Below are 18,928 nucleotides of genomic sequence, written 5' to 3'. Positions count from 1 at the left end.
GTCACTGTTTCTTTTGAGGTGCAGAAGTTTCTTAGTTTAAGATAGTCCCATTTGTCTATCTCTGTTTTCACTTGCTTAGCTAGTGGCGTGACATCTTTGAAGACACCATTAGCTTCAATGTCATAGAGGGTTTTGCCAACTTTGTCTTCAATGTACCTTATGGATTCCAGTCTGATGCTGAGGTCTTTAATCCATTTTGATCTTACTTTTGTACATGATGTTAGGCAGAGATCTGAGCCCATTTTTTTTGCATGTAGCTGTCCAGTAAAACTCATACATTTGGAAGTCAAACAATTCACTACTGAACAAGTTGATCAAAGAGGAAATCAGAAGACTCCTGGAAACAAATGAGAATGTAAATACATTCGACCAGAATGTATGGGATACAGCAAAAACAATATTAAGAAGAAACACTCTGTGGTTTCTAGAAAACCACCAATGTGGTTTCCTCATAGCAAAGCAAGCTGCAGGCATTCACTGAGAAGAAAAGTGGGGGTGAAACATATAGATATATTTCTAAAACACAGACTCAACAACACTGAAAACATGAGATCTAAGCAGCAAACACAGGAACTTTGTAATGTGTCTGTCAAGGTGACAGGCAAGAATGGGGGGCTTGGAAGGTGGGGAGAGAACACGGAAACACTGGTGGAGGGAAGATGACACTTGGTGGTGGGATTGGTGTTGAAATAGTGTATGCTTAAAATTCAACTATCAATCACTTAGTAAATCACAGTTCTTTAGTAAAAAATTACTTAAAAAATAAAGAAAAGGCCCATATATGTAACCTAACAGTACAGCTTAAGCGGCTAGGAAAAGAAAAGAAAAGGAACCTAAAACAAATGGAGGTAGGCAATAATAATACTTAGGGCAGAAATTAATGAAATGGATATTTTAAAAAATTCAAAAGATCAATGAATAAACAAGCTTGACAAACATTAGCAGGCTCACAAAGAAAAAAGAGAGAAAACCCTAGTAAATAGAATCAAAAATGAAATAGGAAATGTCATAACTGATAGCATAGAAATTCAAAGGGTCATCGGGCAGTACTTTGGAAATCATTATGCCACAACACTGGAGAACTTAGAAGAAATTAATCCTGGTTTTTTGGACTTCTATAACCTTGCAAGATGAAATCAGTAATAAACAGAGCACTAGTGTGAAAACAGTGCTCAGTTTACTCTTGAATAAACCAGTTATTATCAAGGAAATCAAAATGGCAATCAAATGTTTCCGCAAAACAAAATTCCAGGCCCAGACTGGTTTACTAATGAGTTTACTCAAACCTTTTAAGAAGACCTGCTTCCAATCCTTTTCAGACTACTTCAGAAAATTGAAGACATGGAATACTGTAGATTACCTTGATACTAAAAGCAGACAGAGACATTGTAAAAAATAAAGAAAGGAAGCTGTAGATCTGTATCCTTGATGAACATAGATGTAACAATCCCCAACAAAATATTAGCAAACAAAATCCAACAGTACTTCAAAAGGATCATATACCACAAGCAATAGGATTCACCCCAGAAATGCAAAAAAAAAGTTTTATATATGCAAATAAGATAATACACCATATGAAGACAAGGAAAAATAATGATCAAATGACTGTATAAACAGGTTCAGAGAAAGAAAGATCCAACTCTCAATAAAATGGAGAGTGAAGGGACTTTTCTCAACATACTTAAAGCCATTTACCACAAGCCCACAGAAAACATTGTATTCAATGGTTAAAAAAGGAAAGCCTTTCCTCTAAGAGCAAGTACAAGACAAGACTGCTCATTCTCACCACTACTACTCAATACAGTATTGGAAGTCCTGGACATAGAATTAGATAACAAAGAGATATTAAGGTCATTCAGATAGGAACAAAAGTCAAGCTAACTTTATGCAGATGACACGATGCCATGCCTAGAAAACCTGTCTCTACAAAAAACCTAATAGTAAAAGTATTTGACCAATAATCTATACAGAAATGGTGAAGATTAGAAAAGACTAGTAAAATTAACACAACAATAAGTGAAAGAAATGAAATATAAAACAAGGCATCAAAAACTTAAAAATCAAATTGGGAATAAAACCAAAGGTATGAAATGTGTTCTCAAATGTAAACAACAATCAACCCCAAAATAAACAATATACACATAAAAGATTTTGGCTGAATCTCTGAAAAATACAAACAAAAATTAATAGTAAAAAATTTAGAAAGGAACCTAAATATACCAATAGAGAAATTCATTGAGGGCCATGGGCATGGATAGATGTGGGTGAGCACATACCCCAAATGTGTAGTCTTGAATTTAACTGATTCTAGCATCGCAAGATTTGTTGAGCACTGTAGATCAGGCTCTCGTTGCCTAGAGGGCCTCTGGGCCCTGGATACCTCAGCACTTGGCCTGTACATCACTGGAAATGGCGTTTGGACCCCTGAGCATCGCTGAATGGTGGCCCCATAAACATGGAGCATGGTATTACCTTTTTGGTCCCTGCCTCATTTCTGAATTTTTGGTGAATATTTTTTTCTTGGCTTATATCCTCCTATTCTCCATTTCTCAGCCTCGTTTTTCAGGCCTTACTATTTGGCCTCAATTATTATCTTTGATAAGATGCCATTTAATAATAATAGCAATAATCAAGATGATAGCATTTTATGTGATCTATCTACTTGTGTTCCAAAACTGGAATGGCAGCACTCACAATACCAAATGGAATTAGAAAAAAAGTTCGTGGTTTCCTCATTATAGTTTCTTTCTTCAAAATAGCTTGCATTCTACTGGGGAAAGCTATTTTTACTCAGGTACCCTAATTTAATCCAACTATTCAATTTCAAACTTTTTCCAAAGCATAAATTAATTTCTTGACAAACATTTTTTGAGGATTTTTTTTAATTTTCAAAGAGGTTCTCTGATGCAAGCAAAATGACAAATAATGAGAACAAGAGAGAATTTAAATAGAAGTATATTATTCTATTAAGCATTTGCTTAAAAATATAATGCATAATAGCCATCATCACAATCAAAATTTGCACAAGCAGAAGCTGATATGACATGATGAATAATTTGGTAATTACAATTTTTTTAAGTCAAAGTATAACATAAATGCAGGAAGGCACACAGATCATAAAAATATCACTCAATGAATTTTCACAAAGTAAATACATCCTTGTAATCATATCCAGATTCAAAAAAGTAAGTAACCAACCATGTCCTACTAAAATAAATAGAAAGGACACTGAAGAAGTATTGATTAACACAAAAAAGCACTTAAAAATAGCGTTAATTCTTACCAACTCCAGAGGTTATTGATTCTGCATCAATATCACTTGCTCTTTTTCTTGCCACTTCAGCTAGTGCCAATTCACCCTTATCTAGTGCAAGGTAATGGATGTCCTTTGGAAATAAGCAAAATAAAAGATTAATCCAAAATGAATCTTGGTCAGGTTACAAAGGAGCATCTGAAAGAAAGAAACCTGTTTTGATTACAAAACACACATGGCCAATGAATATTCTTTTTTGTGTTTTAATTTTCTCAGTTATCTTTTTCAGCATAAGCAAATTTTGTTGAATTGAAGATCAAAGTCATAACTATTGTAGCTAAAGTAGTTTAGCTATTTAGGGGAAAAATACAAGGTCTTAACAAAATGTTTAACTCAATATGTTTTGCCAGAATAAAAAATTTTAGCTTATTTTTCTCTGATGAGAATATTTGAAGGAGCTTCATTATATATTATGCTAATAAACTTTTTACAAGGAATACTGCATAAATCTGGCTGATATGTATTTGCCAATATTATTTTAATATTATTAATTTTATAGCACAGTGGTAAGGCATTTGCCTTGCATGCGGCCAACCCGGCCAACCTGGGTTCTATTCTTCGGCCCCCTCTCGGAGAGCCCGGCAAGCTACTGAGAGTATCTTGCCCGCACGGCAGAGCCTGGCAAGCTACCCGTGACATATTCGATATGCCAAAACACAGTAACAACAAGTCTCACAATGGAGATGTTACTGGGCCCGCTCTAGGAAATCAATGAACAATGGGAGAACAGTGCTACAGTGACAGTGCTATTATTATTTGAACTCATTCATTTAACGTATAAACAGTGCCTCTAAGAGTCAGGTATTCTGTCTGGAGTGCAGAGACCAAGTCTATTGTCTCTTTTTTTTTGGGGGGGGCCACACCTGGTGATGCTCAGGGATCACTCCTGGAAGTGCTCAGGGGACCATATGGGGTGGCAGAGATCTAGTCTGGTTGGCAGTATACAAGGCAAGTGCCTTACCTACTGTAATATCTCTCCAGTTCCTGATAATTACAGTCTTAAGAAGCTACTAGAGGGGAGGTAGGCCACTGGAAACCAACTGTTAATTACATAACAGTGTGTAGGTTTAACGGCTGATAATTGTTCAGAGTACTTTGAAGTAAAGAGGAGCAGCTGGTACCAGAAATGAATTTGTGCATAAGAGGTTAGACTTGGAGGGAAAATATAGAAAATGTGTTGGATATTGTGAACAGTACAGCAATGAACATAGAAGTGCAGATGTTATTTCTTTCTTTTTTTTTTTTTGATATGCTTTACTTTTATTTTCATTTAGTTAAAAATGTTTTCTCATTTCCCTGTGTGAACTTTTTTTTTTTTGACCTATGGTATATTTTTTAAATTTTTTTTATCTTTTGATTTTTATTAGTGAAACATCATGAGGTACAGTTGTAGACTTACAAATTTTTGTGCTTGGGTTTCAGTTATACAATGATAAAGTACCCATCTGCAGATGTCATTTCGACTGTACTTTTTGCCTCTCCAGAATATATTCCCAGGACTGGTATTGTTGGGTCAAATGGGAGCTCAATTTCTGATTTTTTGAGAATCGTCCATACTGTTTTCCAAAAGGGCTGAACCAGTCGGCATTCCCACTAGCAGTGAAGGAGAGTCCCTTTCTCGCCACATCTGTGCCAGCACTAGTTGTTCTTGTTCTTTTTGATGTGTGTCAGTTTCTGTGATGTGAGATATCTCATTGTTGTTTTGATCTGCATCTCTCTGATGAATAGTGATGTAGAACATTTTCTCATGTGCCTTTTTGCCATTCAGATTTCTTCTTTGAGAAAGTTTCTATTCATTTCGTCGCCCCATTTTTTGATGGGGTTGGATTTTTCTTCTTCTGGAGTTCAACCAGTCCTTTGTATATCCTTGATATCAACCCTTTGTCGGCTGGAGAACAAATGACTGGTTAAAGAAACTTTGGTACATCTATACAATGGAGTACTATACAGCTGTTAGAAAAGATGAAGTTATGAAATTTACATATAAGTGGTACTACATGGAAAGTATCATACTAACTGAAATGAGTCAGAAAGAGAGGGACAGACATAGAAAGATTGCATTCATCTGGGGACTATAAAGTAACAAAATTGGAAACTAACACCCAAGAATAGCCGAGATAAGTACCAGGAGGTTCACTCCATTGCTTGAAGGCCAGCCGCACATGCTAGGGGAAAAGGCAGCTCAGATAGAGAAGGAAACACTAAGTAAAGGGTTTCGGGGGTATCCCCCCAGGATGAGAGATGCACGCTGAAAGTAGACTATAGACTGAACATGATTGCCACTCAATGCCTCTTTTGCAAACCTCAGCATCCAAAAGGAGAGAGAACAAAAGAGAATGCCCTGCCACAGAGGTGGGATGGGACGCGGGGATGAGGGGGTGGGAGGGATACTGGGATCGTTGGTGGTGGAGAATGGGCGCTGGTGGAGGGATGGGTACTCGATCATTGTATAACTGAAACCCAAGCACAAAAACTTGTAAGTCCACAACTGTATTTCATGGTGTTTCATTAATAAAAATTAAAAAACAAAGTGTTGGAGAATCAGGATACCTGGTACATGTATGCAGAAAAACTTAAGAAAATAAAAGTTTTCTCAGATGATAGATTTTTCCAAATGAAGGAAAGACTTGGATGTATGGGGGGAAGCAGTGAAAAGTAACACTTAAAAAATCTAAATAAATATTTTTTAAAATAGGCAGAGTCAAGTACTCAGATCTCCTGTTTGTAACAGCATGATTGTTGAAATGAAACTTTTAATAATAAAAAAGGAACAGCATATTTATAAATGAACTGTCAATGAGTTTTTATGAAAAGGTGTCTCACTTCATTAATATTAAAATAATCCAAACTGAAAAAAATTGCAAATTATGTAGGTTTTTAAAAGTTGGTAATTATAAGTAGCAAAGTTTTGGAAAAAAAACAGCACTTACTTTACTGGGAATATAAAACTTTATAGAGCAGAAGTCAATAAACTTTGGTTTTACAATGCAATGATATTCTATACTTTTAAGTAATAGCTAAAAATGTCATCTTATCTGTAAATATGCTCAATTAAAATAATATGCTCAGGAACTAATATCTCACAGAACTACCCTATGAGGAAAAGAAATAGAAAGGAGAAAAAAGTCTAATCATAGAACAACATTAATACATGAATATTGCAATAGATTTTGAAGAAAAGGAATACCTGTATGTACCCTTCATTATAGACATGTTATCCTGTGCCTGTCAAGTAGATTCCAGGGGGTTAATTGGTGGGGAGGGAATACAGAACACTGGTGGAGGGAAGCTGACACTGGTGGTAGGATTGGTGTTAAAATATTATATGCCTAAAATTCAACTAGCAATAAATTTGTATATCACAGTTCTTTAATAAAAGCACCCAAAAAGAGAGATAAAACAAAAGGGAGTGCCCTGCCACAGAGGCAGGGTGGGATGGGGGATGGGGGGGGATACTGGGATTGGTGGGGGTAGAGGATGGGCACTGGTGGAGGGATGGGTACTTGATCATTGTATAACTGAAACCCAAGCACAAAAATTTGTAAGTCCACAACTGTACCTCATGGTGTTTCACTAATAAAAAAAAATGAAAGAACCCATTATCCCATCTGCCAATAATACCATTATTAACATTTGTAGACCTGTGGAGCAACAGCACAGTGGTAGGGCGTTTGCCTTGCACGCAGCCAACATGGCCGACCCGAGTTCGATTCCTCCGCCCCTCTCAGAGAGCCCGGCAAGCTACCGAGAGTATCTCGCCCCCACAGCAGAGCCTGGCAAGCTCCCCGTGACGTATTTGATATGCCAAACACAGTAACAACAAAGTCTCCAATGGAGACGTTACTGGGCCCACTTGGGCAAATTGATGAACAACGGGAGGACAGTGACAGTGACTCAGAGAGAAAGAAAGAGAGAGAGAGAGAGAGAGAGAGAGAGAGAGAGAGAGAGAGAGAGAGAGAGAGAAGTACCTGCTACAGAGACAGGCAGGAGTGGGGACAGAAGTGAAAATGGGAACATTGGTGGTGGAAATGTACACTGGTGAAGGGATGGATGTTGAAAAAAATTAATTAAAAAATAAAACTTTACTCAATTATTTATATATAAAATTTCATCAGCAGTTTGTAGAAATGTGTTTTCTTTTGTTACACACAGTACCATTAGAATAACTTCAAGTTTTCAACCTATTTGCTGATTCCAAATTTTAACAATGTACTAGAATTAAATTTTTTATGTATGTAACTATGGGTTGCCATCCTAGAAGAAAAATGTGATTGTATAGGCTCAAGATTGGTGACATTTATAACAATAAAATTAACTGGCTAAAACAAAGAAAACTTGAAAGCAATATGACATTGGCCTAACAACTGAATACTTGGTACTTTTTCTCAGTTAATCCAAGGGTATGATATTTTCATTATAATTTAATGTATTAAAGAAATTATAATAATTAAAAATATACTACTATATTAAGTTACTATATTAGATTACAATATTTATTAAATACCTTTTATTTATTATATCATCTATGATTCTGTTTTTGTTTTGTGGTTCTGGGGTGTGAACACAGGGTATCAACATAAGAGGTAAATGCTCTACCCTTTTTTTTTTTAATTTTTATTAGTGAAACACCATGGGGTACAGTTGCAGATTTACAAATTTTTGTGCTTGGGTTTTGGTTATACAATGATCAAATACCCATCCCTCCACCAGTGCCCATTTCCCACCACCACAGATCCCAGTATCCCTCTCACCCTCATCCTCCCCATCCCACTCTGCCTCTGTGGCAGGGCATTCTCTTTTGTTCTCTCTCCTTTTGGGTGTTGTGGTCTGCAAAAGAGGCATTGAGTGGCAAACATGTTCAGTCCATAGTCTACTTTCGACATGCATCTCCCCTCCTGGGAGGATCCTCCAACACCCTTTATTTGGTGCTCCCTTCTCTATCTGAACTGCCCTTTCCCCTAGAATACCCGGCTGGCCTCTAAGCTATGGAGTAATCCTCCTGGTGTTGATCTCAGCTATTCTTGGGTATTAATCTCATATTTTGTTACTTTATATCCCCCAGATGAATGTAATCTTTCTATGTCTAACCCTCTCTTTCTGACTCATTTCACTTAAAATGCTCTACCTTTTAACACTGTTTCTAGACCCTGCATCTATGTTTCTAATCAAAGTCTAAAACTTTACTTGGATTTGATGGCTAACAACTTGCTATCTACCAGCAACGTTAAACAAGCATTATAAAAAATAAACTAGGGTAGCTTTTTAAAATAGTACTATTACTATTACTATTATTACTAACTTTGGCAGTACTAACATATAATTCCTGAATGACATAATGAATACTTAATAAAAAGTATATAGTTACTGCTGGGAAGACTATACATCATAATGCTACCAATTCTAACTTTAAACTATCTGTTAAATTCAATGGTATTCCAATAAGTATAATACCAAAGTTTTTGTTTTATAAGTTCATCTTAAAATATGTACGTCAAGTCAAGTGGTAAAGAATACTAAAAAATTTAACATTAAGAATATAGTATTGAGGGGGTATGGTGCTGCCAGCAGGTCAATCTGTACCTGTGAGGCGAGTGCATCAGCAGCTTCATGGCGCCTTGAGACTTCCAGATACCCCCAAATTGCTGCTGTGCCTTTGGCCAGATCCCAAAAACTTGGGGCAAAGTTTACCAAGAAAGTAAATGGCCAAAAGTTAGGTATGTGGGAAACACACCCACAAACCACCTCCGGCCCAGCTATACAATTGGAGGCAAGGCCTCTTTGGTTCCTGATTGAACTGCTTAATGGCCATGATCCTAGAGACTCAGAAACGAATCTCGGAACCCAGCGGCTTTAGGTAGAAATGCATCTGGTCTCTGCAGTAGGCTACCGGTGCTGGGCCAACCCAGGTGGAAATAGGTTTCGTGCCTTGGCCTGTTCCCCCTGGCGGTCCAGTGACTACCATCCTTCTGAGGCCACTGGATAGTCACATTTGGGCCCCCAGTGACGAGACACACAGGGCCTCACGGGATGGGGGTGGAGCCAGGCTTGTCCTCCTCACTCCAATGAGACCCCAAGTCATCGCCCACGAATGGCCTCTCTGGCTCCTGATCAAGCTGCTTAACTGCCATGATCCCAGAGACTCAGAAACAAATCTCAAAACCCAGTGGCTTTTGGCAGAAATGCATCTGGACCCCACAGTACGTTACTGTCGCCACCCCAGGGAGGAAAGGGTGTTGTCCCTCCGCCTATTCCCTCTTGGCGGCTTGGTGGCCGTCATCCTCCAGAGGCTACTGGACAGTCAGGCTTGGGCCTGCAGTGATGAAACTTGTTGGGCCTCACGGGATTGGGGGGGGGGGAGCCGGGCCTGTCCTCCCCACCCCAACAAGACCCCAAGTCACTGCCCATGAACGGCCTCTCTGGCTCCTCATCAAGCTGCTCAACGGCCTTGATCCCAGAGACTCATAAACAAATCTCGAAACCCAGCGGCTTTTGGCAGAAATGTGTCCGGATCCTGCAGTAGGTTACTGTCACCGGGCCACCCCAGGGGGGAAAGGGTGCTGTCCCTCCACCTGTTTCCTTCTGGCAGCTTGGTGGCCGTCATCATCCAGAGGCCACTGGACAGTCAGGCTTGGGCCCGCAGTGACAAAACTTGTTGGGCCTCCCGGGATGGGGTGGAGCCGGGCCTGTCCTCCCCACCCTAACGAGACCCCAAGTCATCGCCCATGAACGGCCTCTCTGGCTCCTCATCAAACTGCTCAACGGCCATGATCCCAGAGACTCAGGAGCAGATCTCGAAACCCAGTGGCTTTTGGCAGAAATCCCTCCAGATTTGCTCGATTTGCTCGAGCAGGCCCAGTAACGTCTCCATTGGAGACTTTGTTGTTACTGTGTCTGGCATGTCGAATACGTCCACCACATGGCCCTACTGCAGCCACGCGACATCATATGTTATTCATAACCAGCAATAGAACACAAATTGTCTATTGTTGCCTTTTCAGCAGATCTGAGTGTTGGGGTAAAATCTCAAATAATGGTGGGTCTGGTGTCGAAATATTGAATGTGATCAAAGTAGAGAGAGTGTAATGTGGAAATCATCTGCCCCACAGGTAGGGGGAGGGTGTGGGATGGGGGATACTGGGGTTTTTGGTGGTGGAGAATGGGCACTGGTGAAGGTACGGGTGTTTCATTGTATGACCGAGACTTAGACCCAAAAGCTTTGTAACTGCTCTCATGGTGATTCAATAAATAAAATTATAAAAAATGAAAAAAAAGTAAGGTGGAGTTCATGCACAATTCAATCAGCTAATCAGTGGCTGAATAAATAGCAGTACTCCTACAAAAAAACCCCAAGAATATAGTATTAAGGGGCTGGAGCGATAGCACAGCAAGTAGGGCATTTGCCTTGCATGAGGCTGACCAGGGTTCAATTCCCAGCATCCAATATGGTACCATGACACTGCCAGGAGAAATTCCTGAGTGCATGAGCCAGGAGTAGCACCTATGCATGGCCAGGTGTGACCCCAAAAGAATATATATATATAAAATATTGATAACATACTTATAAATAAGGAAAAAACGAATATCTACAAACCATACAAATTCAGTTTTCTTTGTGAGCTGTTATTAGAACATTATGCTTAGCAGTGATGTAAATGAGTGCTGTCTCTAAGATATGTGATGTTCAGATTATTTCTGGGATGTTTTTATCTGCATTCTCATTCTCTTATTCTTCCTTAATTCTTTACTTTCTCACTCTAATTAAAAAAATACTTCATTCTGCTTTGTTTTGGAGTTACACCTGGCTGTGCTCAGGGCTTACCACTAGCTCTGTGATCTGTGCCTTACCTGCTGTACTCTCTCTTCAGCGTCAAATTAATCTTTTTTTTTTAAAAAAAGAAAAATTCTAAGGATGTCCTCAACTCTGTATGCAGGACAACCAGAGTCACACCTAGTGGGACCAGGAGTGGGCATACACAGTTTAGGATCAAACTCAGGGCCATCATTTGAGTCATATATCTGGGTCCCTCTTTATTTTTTTTATCATAGAGAACAGGAATCATTAATCTAAAGAGGCTAAGTCTTATTGGTCCTTAAGTTATTGGATATACATAATTAATCCTCACATACTTCTGAGAAATTATCATCTTCTAATACATAAAGAGAACAAGAGACATTTGGTTTTATAATTCATTGTCTGTCTTTTGCTTGACTAGGCCAGCACGCTCAGATAGTTTAATGCCTGGGTTCAGAGACACAGTCCTGCTTGGACCCAGTAGTGTTGAGGATTCCTGGAGCCATAAAGGAGATGTTAAGCTATATCTGAGCTATATCCAATGGTGATTGGGTAGTCCATGTCATAACAAGGATATAACTGGGAGTCTCATGCATGCAAGGCATGTACTGAGCCCTCTGAGTTATCTCCCTCTGTCCTAACCACTATATATTCCTTAGCTCAGAGGCATCCAAGTGTATTTGGACCACCACCCACTTTTCAGAAAAAAGTTACTCATTACAGCGGTTCTCTTTCTTTGATCATCATTGTGTAATATTTGTGCTGACTTGAAAAGTTAAATTCTTTTTCTTAAGTAGCATTCCTCAAAGTTTTAGGCCCTATATATTACTATTGATCCCTCACCATCAAGGTTCTCTTATAGACATTGTTCAACCTGCTTAGATGATTAGAGTCAAATACATTATTGTGGAAACTAGGGTCAGGAGGACTGGGACACAGTTGAAAGCTTGTCACAAGTGGTAGTGGTGGAAGAGAGGATGGAGAAAGTACCCTTATGACAATGATAGTTGGAAATGACCACTCTGGACAAGAACTGAGTGCTGAAAGTAGGTAAAGGGACAAACATGATAACATTTCAGTACTTGTATTGCAAACCATAATGCACAAAAGGAGAGAAAGACAGAGAAAACACGAAGACGAAGATGAAGATGAAGGAGAAGGAGAAGGAGAAGGAGAAGGAGAAGGAGAAGGAGAAGGAGAAGAAAAAAGGAGAAGGAGAAGAAAAAAGGAGGAGAAAAGAAAAGTACTTCTATAAAGGCAGGCTGTGGCAGGGTGGTGAGAGGAGGTGGAAGGGAAACTAGGGGCATGGGTGGTAGAAAATGTACACTGGTGAAGGGATGGGTGTTGGAGCACTGTATGCGTGAAACCATACAACCAATCATGAACAAATTTGTAACTGTGTATCTCACGGTGATTCGATTAAAAAAAATAAAACATCACAAAAACAAAAACCCAAATACATTACTGGGAGACTAGTTCTGTGATCTGGGGTACCATAAGGTGATTGGAATTGAATCAAGGTTGACTGTATACAAGGTAAGTGCCTTAATCCAAATTAGCTCTCTATCCCTGTTTTGTTGGGCTTTGGGAAGATTTCTTGTGTAAAATTATAATGGAAAACAAGTCTAAAGAGTCAACATAAATGGCAATGGACTTGAAAAGCGCAATATTGATACATTCCAACATCTATCTTTACTAGGATTACTACTTGCTGGATAGTTACATTAAAAAAGCATTATTAAATTGAAAGCAAGGTTTTTAGAAAAGTATTCAGAAGAATGAATCACTTAGTCTTTGTCATTCTCAATGACAATTTAAAAACATATCATTTGTCAAACTGACATTATATTAGTATGATCATTTAGCACTATTATATGAAACTGGCTTCTACTTACAAAAGATGACAAACACTCATAAAGCTTTGGCTATGATCCAGGCTTAAAAAAACTTACACACATGCTGTCTATGCATCATCTGAAACCTAAAGTATAAACTTGCTCTTCCTAGGTTCTTATGTCTTTCAAAGGTAATTTCTTTCTGAATATAATACTGAAATAATTAAACAATAGTGCAATAAAAAGTAGATAAAACAAAAATCACTGTCACTGTCCTCGCGTTGTTCATTGATTTGCTCGAGTGGGCCCAGTAACGTCTCCATTGTGACAATTGTTACTGTGTTTGGCATATCGAATACGTCATGGGTACTTTGCCAGGCTTTGCTGTGTGGGCGAGATACTCTGGGTAGCTTGCTGGGGCTCTCCGAGAGGGGTGTAGGAATCGAACTCAGATTGGCCATGTTGGCCGCTTGCAAGGCAAATGCCCTATCACTGTGCTATCGCTCCAGCCCATTACAATAATATCTGATTTAATTTTACCTTTAAATCTTACTCTGATCAGTCATTGCCAGATCAGTATAACTATAAATGTCATTATAGTCTTTTCTAAGTTTTGTCATGTGCTATGGGTTTATACATTTGTTTGAACTATGAAAGCACTTCAAAAGCATGCAACAGCTATACACTTTTTAAATGACCATGTCCTAGCTGGACCTTAGTTCAAATAAACTAATAATAAAAAAAATTTTAACTGGGGCAAGGAAGATGCTTCAAAGGGCTGCAAGGTCTCAATTTGTACCCCCACCTGGAACCCTTGGTATGGCTCTATAGAATATATATATATATAATATGTTACATATTATATATATATATGAATTCTAACAAAATCTTAGAATACCTTAATAAATATATTGGTAGGAATGTCTTTAGAATTACAGTGAAGTATTTTTTAAAAAAAGTAACCATTATATAACATTGAAGAAAATTGCAATATGTGAGGCACATAAGCCTACACCAGTTTTAGTAAATAAAATTTTATTCAAAAAAATACCCTACAATGTAATTTAATTACTTTTTTGCCTATATTTTCAAGATATAGGGGCTAAGGTATTTACTGTCTGGTCCTTCACAAAGAAAAATTTGCCTACCTATGTTCTAACTCTTATTCTGGAAAATTATGATAAACTTAATGAAAATAAGTACCTCAGCACAGTCTGTGAATTTTAGTGACTATTTGCTACTAACACAAATTGGAACTACTTGGTGGTATGACTGACTCCAAATTCAGAGGACCATGTCATAAAAAAAAGCAAAAAAGCTTGATACAATGAAAACTGTAAACAAAATATTTAAACAAAATAAATGAAATATCTATAAACCACATAAATTAAATATCTAGAAACTACAAACAGCATAAACACACATACATGCATGCACATATATACACAACATAAAGTTATTATATTCTCAAACAACTGAAAACTAGTGACAGAGAAAAGCAGCTAGGGTAAAAAGGGAAAAGATATCTTATAGAGTAACCATCTGAGCCATATAATATACCAGGCAATTGAACACTTTTGTTGAAAGGGTAAAAAGTCCAATCTGTCAACCCAGAATTTTATACTAAGAAAAAAAATCTTTGAGAAATAAAGGTGATACAGACATTTAAAGACAAATGAAAGGAAAAAATTACTATTAAAAGACTCAAATAACAAAGCACTAAACAGTGTTATTCAGATAAAAGAAAAAGATACAGATGAATAGCTAGAAAGATAACAAAGGAATATAACAAAAAAACAGTAAATACAATATATAGTTCTCAGCTTAAAATCATCAACATGTTCTTGGAAACCTTGATTTTACTTGAAACTACAGAACAAAGCCAACTTTAACACAGGTAAATTGGTATAAATGAGTTAACTTTCTATAGCATGCTTCTGGTTACACAAGCATACTTCTAAGTAAAGGTGACAAAAATTTCTAATGTTAAACAGTCCACTTATTCATCATTGCTTCACTTTATAATTCGATCTGTTTAGGGAGGTATCCTGGGCTTAACTTGGTGCTCAGGGCACAAGACAGGACATTATTGCATCACAGAGCATGTGCACGCACAGTGTACACATGTGTACACACACATATCCTAAAAGGGCCCAGTTAATTAACCAAGATAGATAAACTATAATAACTACAAATTCTTATTTAATTTAAAGTAATTATCAGAATGAAGAGAACCCAGGGTGGAAGCTCAAGTTGTGGAGCATGAGCTACCAAACATGAGGTCTTATGTTTAGTTCTTGGCAATGCATGACTTCTGAGCATGGCTAGTTTTAGACTGAGCACCAGTGGGATCCCAATACCATCAGTCTCACGCTGCTGTGCTGAGCATTACCAAGAGTGGCCCAGGACTTTCTAGGATTTCTTGGTGCAGTTCCTATTTTTGAAGAGTGGAAAAAAAGGAGAAAAGAAAAAAAGATGAAGAATAGAGATGAAATATTCAAAACCAATTAGATCAATAATCACACTACACACAAATAACATACAGTTCAACATAAAAATAGAAGTACATAAAAATGAAAAAGCAAGAATGAATGTTGTGCAAAAAAGTCTCAATAAAATTTAAAATAATGAAGAAGTCATATATAGGAGAACTTATGTTTTTTTCTACTCATAACCACTTTTGCCTGAGAAAATCTTACACAACCTTGGGTGCGCAGGTATACAAATACAAACCAAACATTTTCTGATAGTAAACCAGAAATAAATTTCTTTCACTTTTATTCATTTTTGTCATGTTTTCCACCACATCTCATCATGACTCACTGTATCACTATATCACTGTCTTCCCATTGTTCATCAATTTCCTGGAGCAGGCACCAGTAACGTCTCCATGTGTCCTAGCCCTGAGATTTTAGCAAGTGCCACATTGGAGGCTCTTTCAGGGTCAGGGGAATGAGACCATTTTTGTTACTGGGTTTGGCATATCAAATACGGCATGGGGAGCTTGTCAGACTCTGCCATGTGGGCAGCATCCTCTCAGTAGCCTGCCTGATTCTCTGGAGTGAGAACTAGAAAATAAGGTTGTGCGGCTGCAAATGTGGCTGCACACTTCCGGGAGCTTGGTTTTAAAGTCTCTGGATCTTGGCCATTGATGGGATTACATGACACCCGGGGGCAGTTGGTGGGTGTAACCATCTACCTACTGGAAGATGGGGGATCTGGGTGGAGGAGGCCCAGTCCTGATCCGAGCAGGCTTGGATCTCAGCCCCGGGTCCCACACACCTTGGTTTCACTGCTGGTTCCTTCATGCGTGAGGCTCATCCGAGCATGCATAAAGGGTAGTATAATAGATGGAATGTTTGTGTGTCATTCTTGCTATAGCTCAGGGGACTGAGTTGTGCCAGGTATCAAACCCAGATCTCTAGGCATATAAAGCGTGCATTCAAACTAACTGAGCTATCTCTCTGGCCCTATAACCTCATTATAAAACACTTAAAAAAAAGCTATGTGACTCCATGTGAGTTTTCAAATGATCCACAGAATAAGAAATGAGAATATAAAGTATATTTAGTTTATAACTATATTTTCTAGTATTTAGATTCCATTTGAAATATTTACGAGTAACATAAATCTGAGCTCTCAAAGTAGAGCAGAGAAGTCATAAAGGAAGACCTCCAAGAGAGAAGAGCAGCAGTGCTGGCAGATGCGGCAGTAGCTGGGAAAGGCATTTGCAACGCCTGCCTGTCCCTTGCCAAATACAAGACTAAGATGACTGCCCTCCGACGTCCTCATGGATCTCTCACATCTTCCAGAAGGGCAGTGGACAAGACTACCCACAACTTCTACTCGAATCTCTTCGATAGCCACGTCTACCTGCCAATATACCAAATCCCGTAAGATGGATCTGTCATCCCCAACGTTTTCCCTTCCAAAATCTGACATGCCATTTCATCAGTAAAAAAGTAAACAACACCTGGCCCAGACAAGATCAGACACAAACACCTGAAGAACCTGCTGTCGGTACTCATCAATACACTGGCTTGGCTCTTCACACGCTACCTGTCTGAATGCAAGGTTCTATCCCAATGGAAAATCAGCAGTACTGTTCTACTGTACAAGAAGGGAGACATCCATGGCATTGGCAACTATCGCCCAATCTGCCTGTTGTCTGTCGTCTACAAGCTGTTCACTTGAGTCATCCTGAATAGGATTGGCAGAACACTAGATGAAGGACAACCATGCGAGCAAGCTGGGTTCCGAAAAGGATTCAGCACAATCAACCATATCCACAAAATAACCAAGCTCATGGAAGTTCCTTGGGAGTTCAAGATGCCGCTCTGTCTAACGCTCATTGATTTAAAGAAGGCCTTTGATTCTGTTGAGACAGAAGCAATCATTGAAGCCCTAGCCAAACAGGGCGTTCAAACTCAATACATCAGGATCCTCCGTGAGCTTTATTATGGATTCACTACCAGGATCTTACCATTCTACAAGGAAGTGATCATCCATATCAAGAGAGGGGTTCGGCAGGGTGATACCATTTCACTGAAATTCTTCAGTGCCACCCTTGAGAATGTCATGTGATGACTGGAATGGGAAGGAATGAGAGTGAAGATAGATGGTCGGCAACTACACCACCTTTGCTTCGCTGATGACATCGTTCTAACAACACCAAACATTAGCTAAGCGGCATAAATTCTGGCCGACTTCGACCAGTGTGGAAAGGTCCGACTCCAGCTGAATCTCACCAAGACTGTGTTAATGAAAAACAAACTAGTCCCTGACGTTCCATTTGCTTTCAATGGAATGAACATCTCTGAATGCAACAGTTATGTGTACCTAGGTCGAGATGTCAACGTGATGAATGACCTGGCACCTGAGTTGCACAGGAGGAAGAGAGTGGCTTGGAATGCCTTCAAGAGTGTCGAAGAAATGGCTAAAAGAATGAAGGACCCCCGGCTCCAGGCACATATCTTCGATTCCACTGTTCTTTCTGCATTTACATATACCTCAGAGACCTGAGCCCTACAAAAACATGATGAGAACGCTATTTAGGTTTCCCAAAGAGGAATTTAAAGAGCTATGCTTGGGGTATCACGCTTCACTCAAGTGAGAGAAAGAATCTGGAGTTCCGACCTCCATCGAGGATCAAGAATCAGGGATGCTGTCTTGTTTGCCAAGGTGTCGAAAATTAAATGGGCTGGACACGTAATGAGATTTGGAGAAGACTGCTGGACTAGAGCCATTATGGACTGGATTCCACAGGACATCAAAAGATTGCGTGGCCGCCCACTTATGAGATGGTCAGACTTCTTCGTCAAGACCCTCATTGATCAGTTTGAGGCTGTTTGTGTTCCTAGAACGAGCAGGCGCCATTGGGCTACACCAGCACGCAACAGGGACAAATGGAGATGTTACTGGTGCCCGCTCAAGCAAACCAATGAGAAACGGGATGTCAAGTGATCAAATGATGAGTAACAATTTTATGAAGACGCTAAACATCCACAGAAAAGCTTCTAGAAACAATGAACCAGTAAGTGAAGTAGCTGGTTACAAAGTAAATACACAAAAATCAGTTGCATTTCTACATGCAAATAATGAATCAGAGAAGAAAGAGACCAAAGAATCTATGCCTTTTAAAACAGTGTCTAAAAACATCACGGTACCTGGGAACCAACAAAAAAGGTGAGAGACCTATACCATGAAAACTTCAATACACTCAAGAAAAAAAAAACAATTGAAGATCTTAGGAAATGGAAAACTCTCCATGCTCATGGATTGAAATTATCAATATTGTCAAACTGACCATTTTATCTAAACCACTATATAGATTCAATGCAATCCCTGTCCAAAATAGACAATATTCTTCAAGGACATAGAAAGTCAATTATGAAGCTTGTGTGGAATCATAAAAGACCTCGCATAGCCAAAACCATACTGAAAAACAAGAAATTTGGAGGCATCTCATTACCTAACCTTTATCTATAC

At 38.8% G+C, this 18,928-nt stretch overlaps 1 protein-coding gene across 1 annotated transcript in view; it reads right to left on the bottom strand.

Annotated features, from left to right (window-relative positions):
• Nucleotides 1-18,928, bottom strand: part of WDPCP (WD repeat containing planar cell polarity effector) — a 377,262-nt gene that overhangs the window by 116,265 nt on the left and 242,069 nt on the right. The window contains exon 14 of the mRNA XM_056127073.1: nt 3,284-3,386. Within this exon, the coding sequence (XP_055983048.1) occupies nt 3,284-3,386 (103 nt within the window). The remainder of the gene's footprint in view (nt 1-3,283; nt 3,387-18,928) is intronic.

The sequence above is a fragment of the Sorex fumeus genome, unplaced genomic scaffold (genome assembly GCF_029834395.1).
Source record: "Sorex fumeus unplaced genomic scaffold, SorFum_2.1 ptg000006l, whole genome shotgun sequence".
NCBI lineage: Eukaryota > Metazoa > Chordata > Mammalia > Eulipotyphla > Soricidae > Sorex > Sorex fumeus.
The sequence above is the reverse complement of the archived record's forward strand: the minus strand, read 5'-3'. Positions and strand labels throughout refer to the sequence as shown.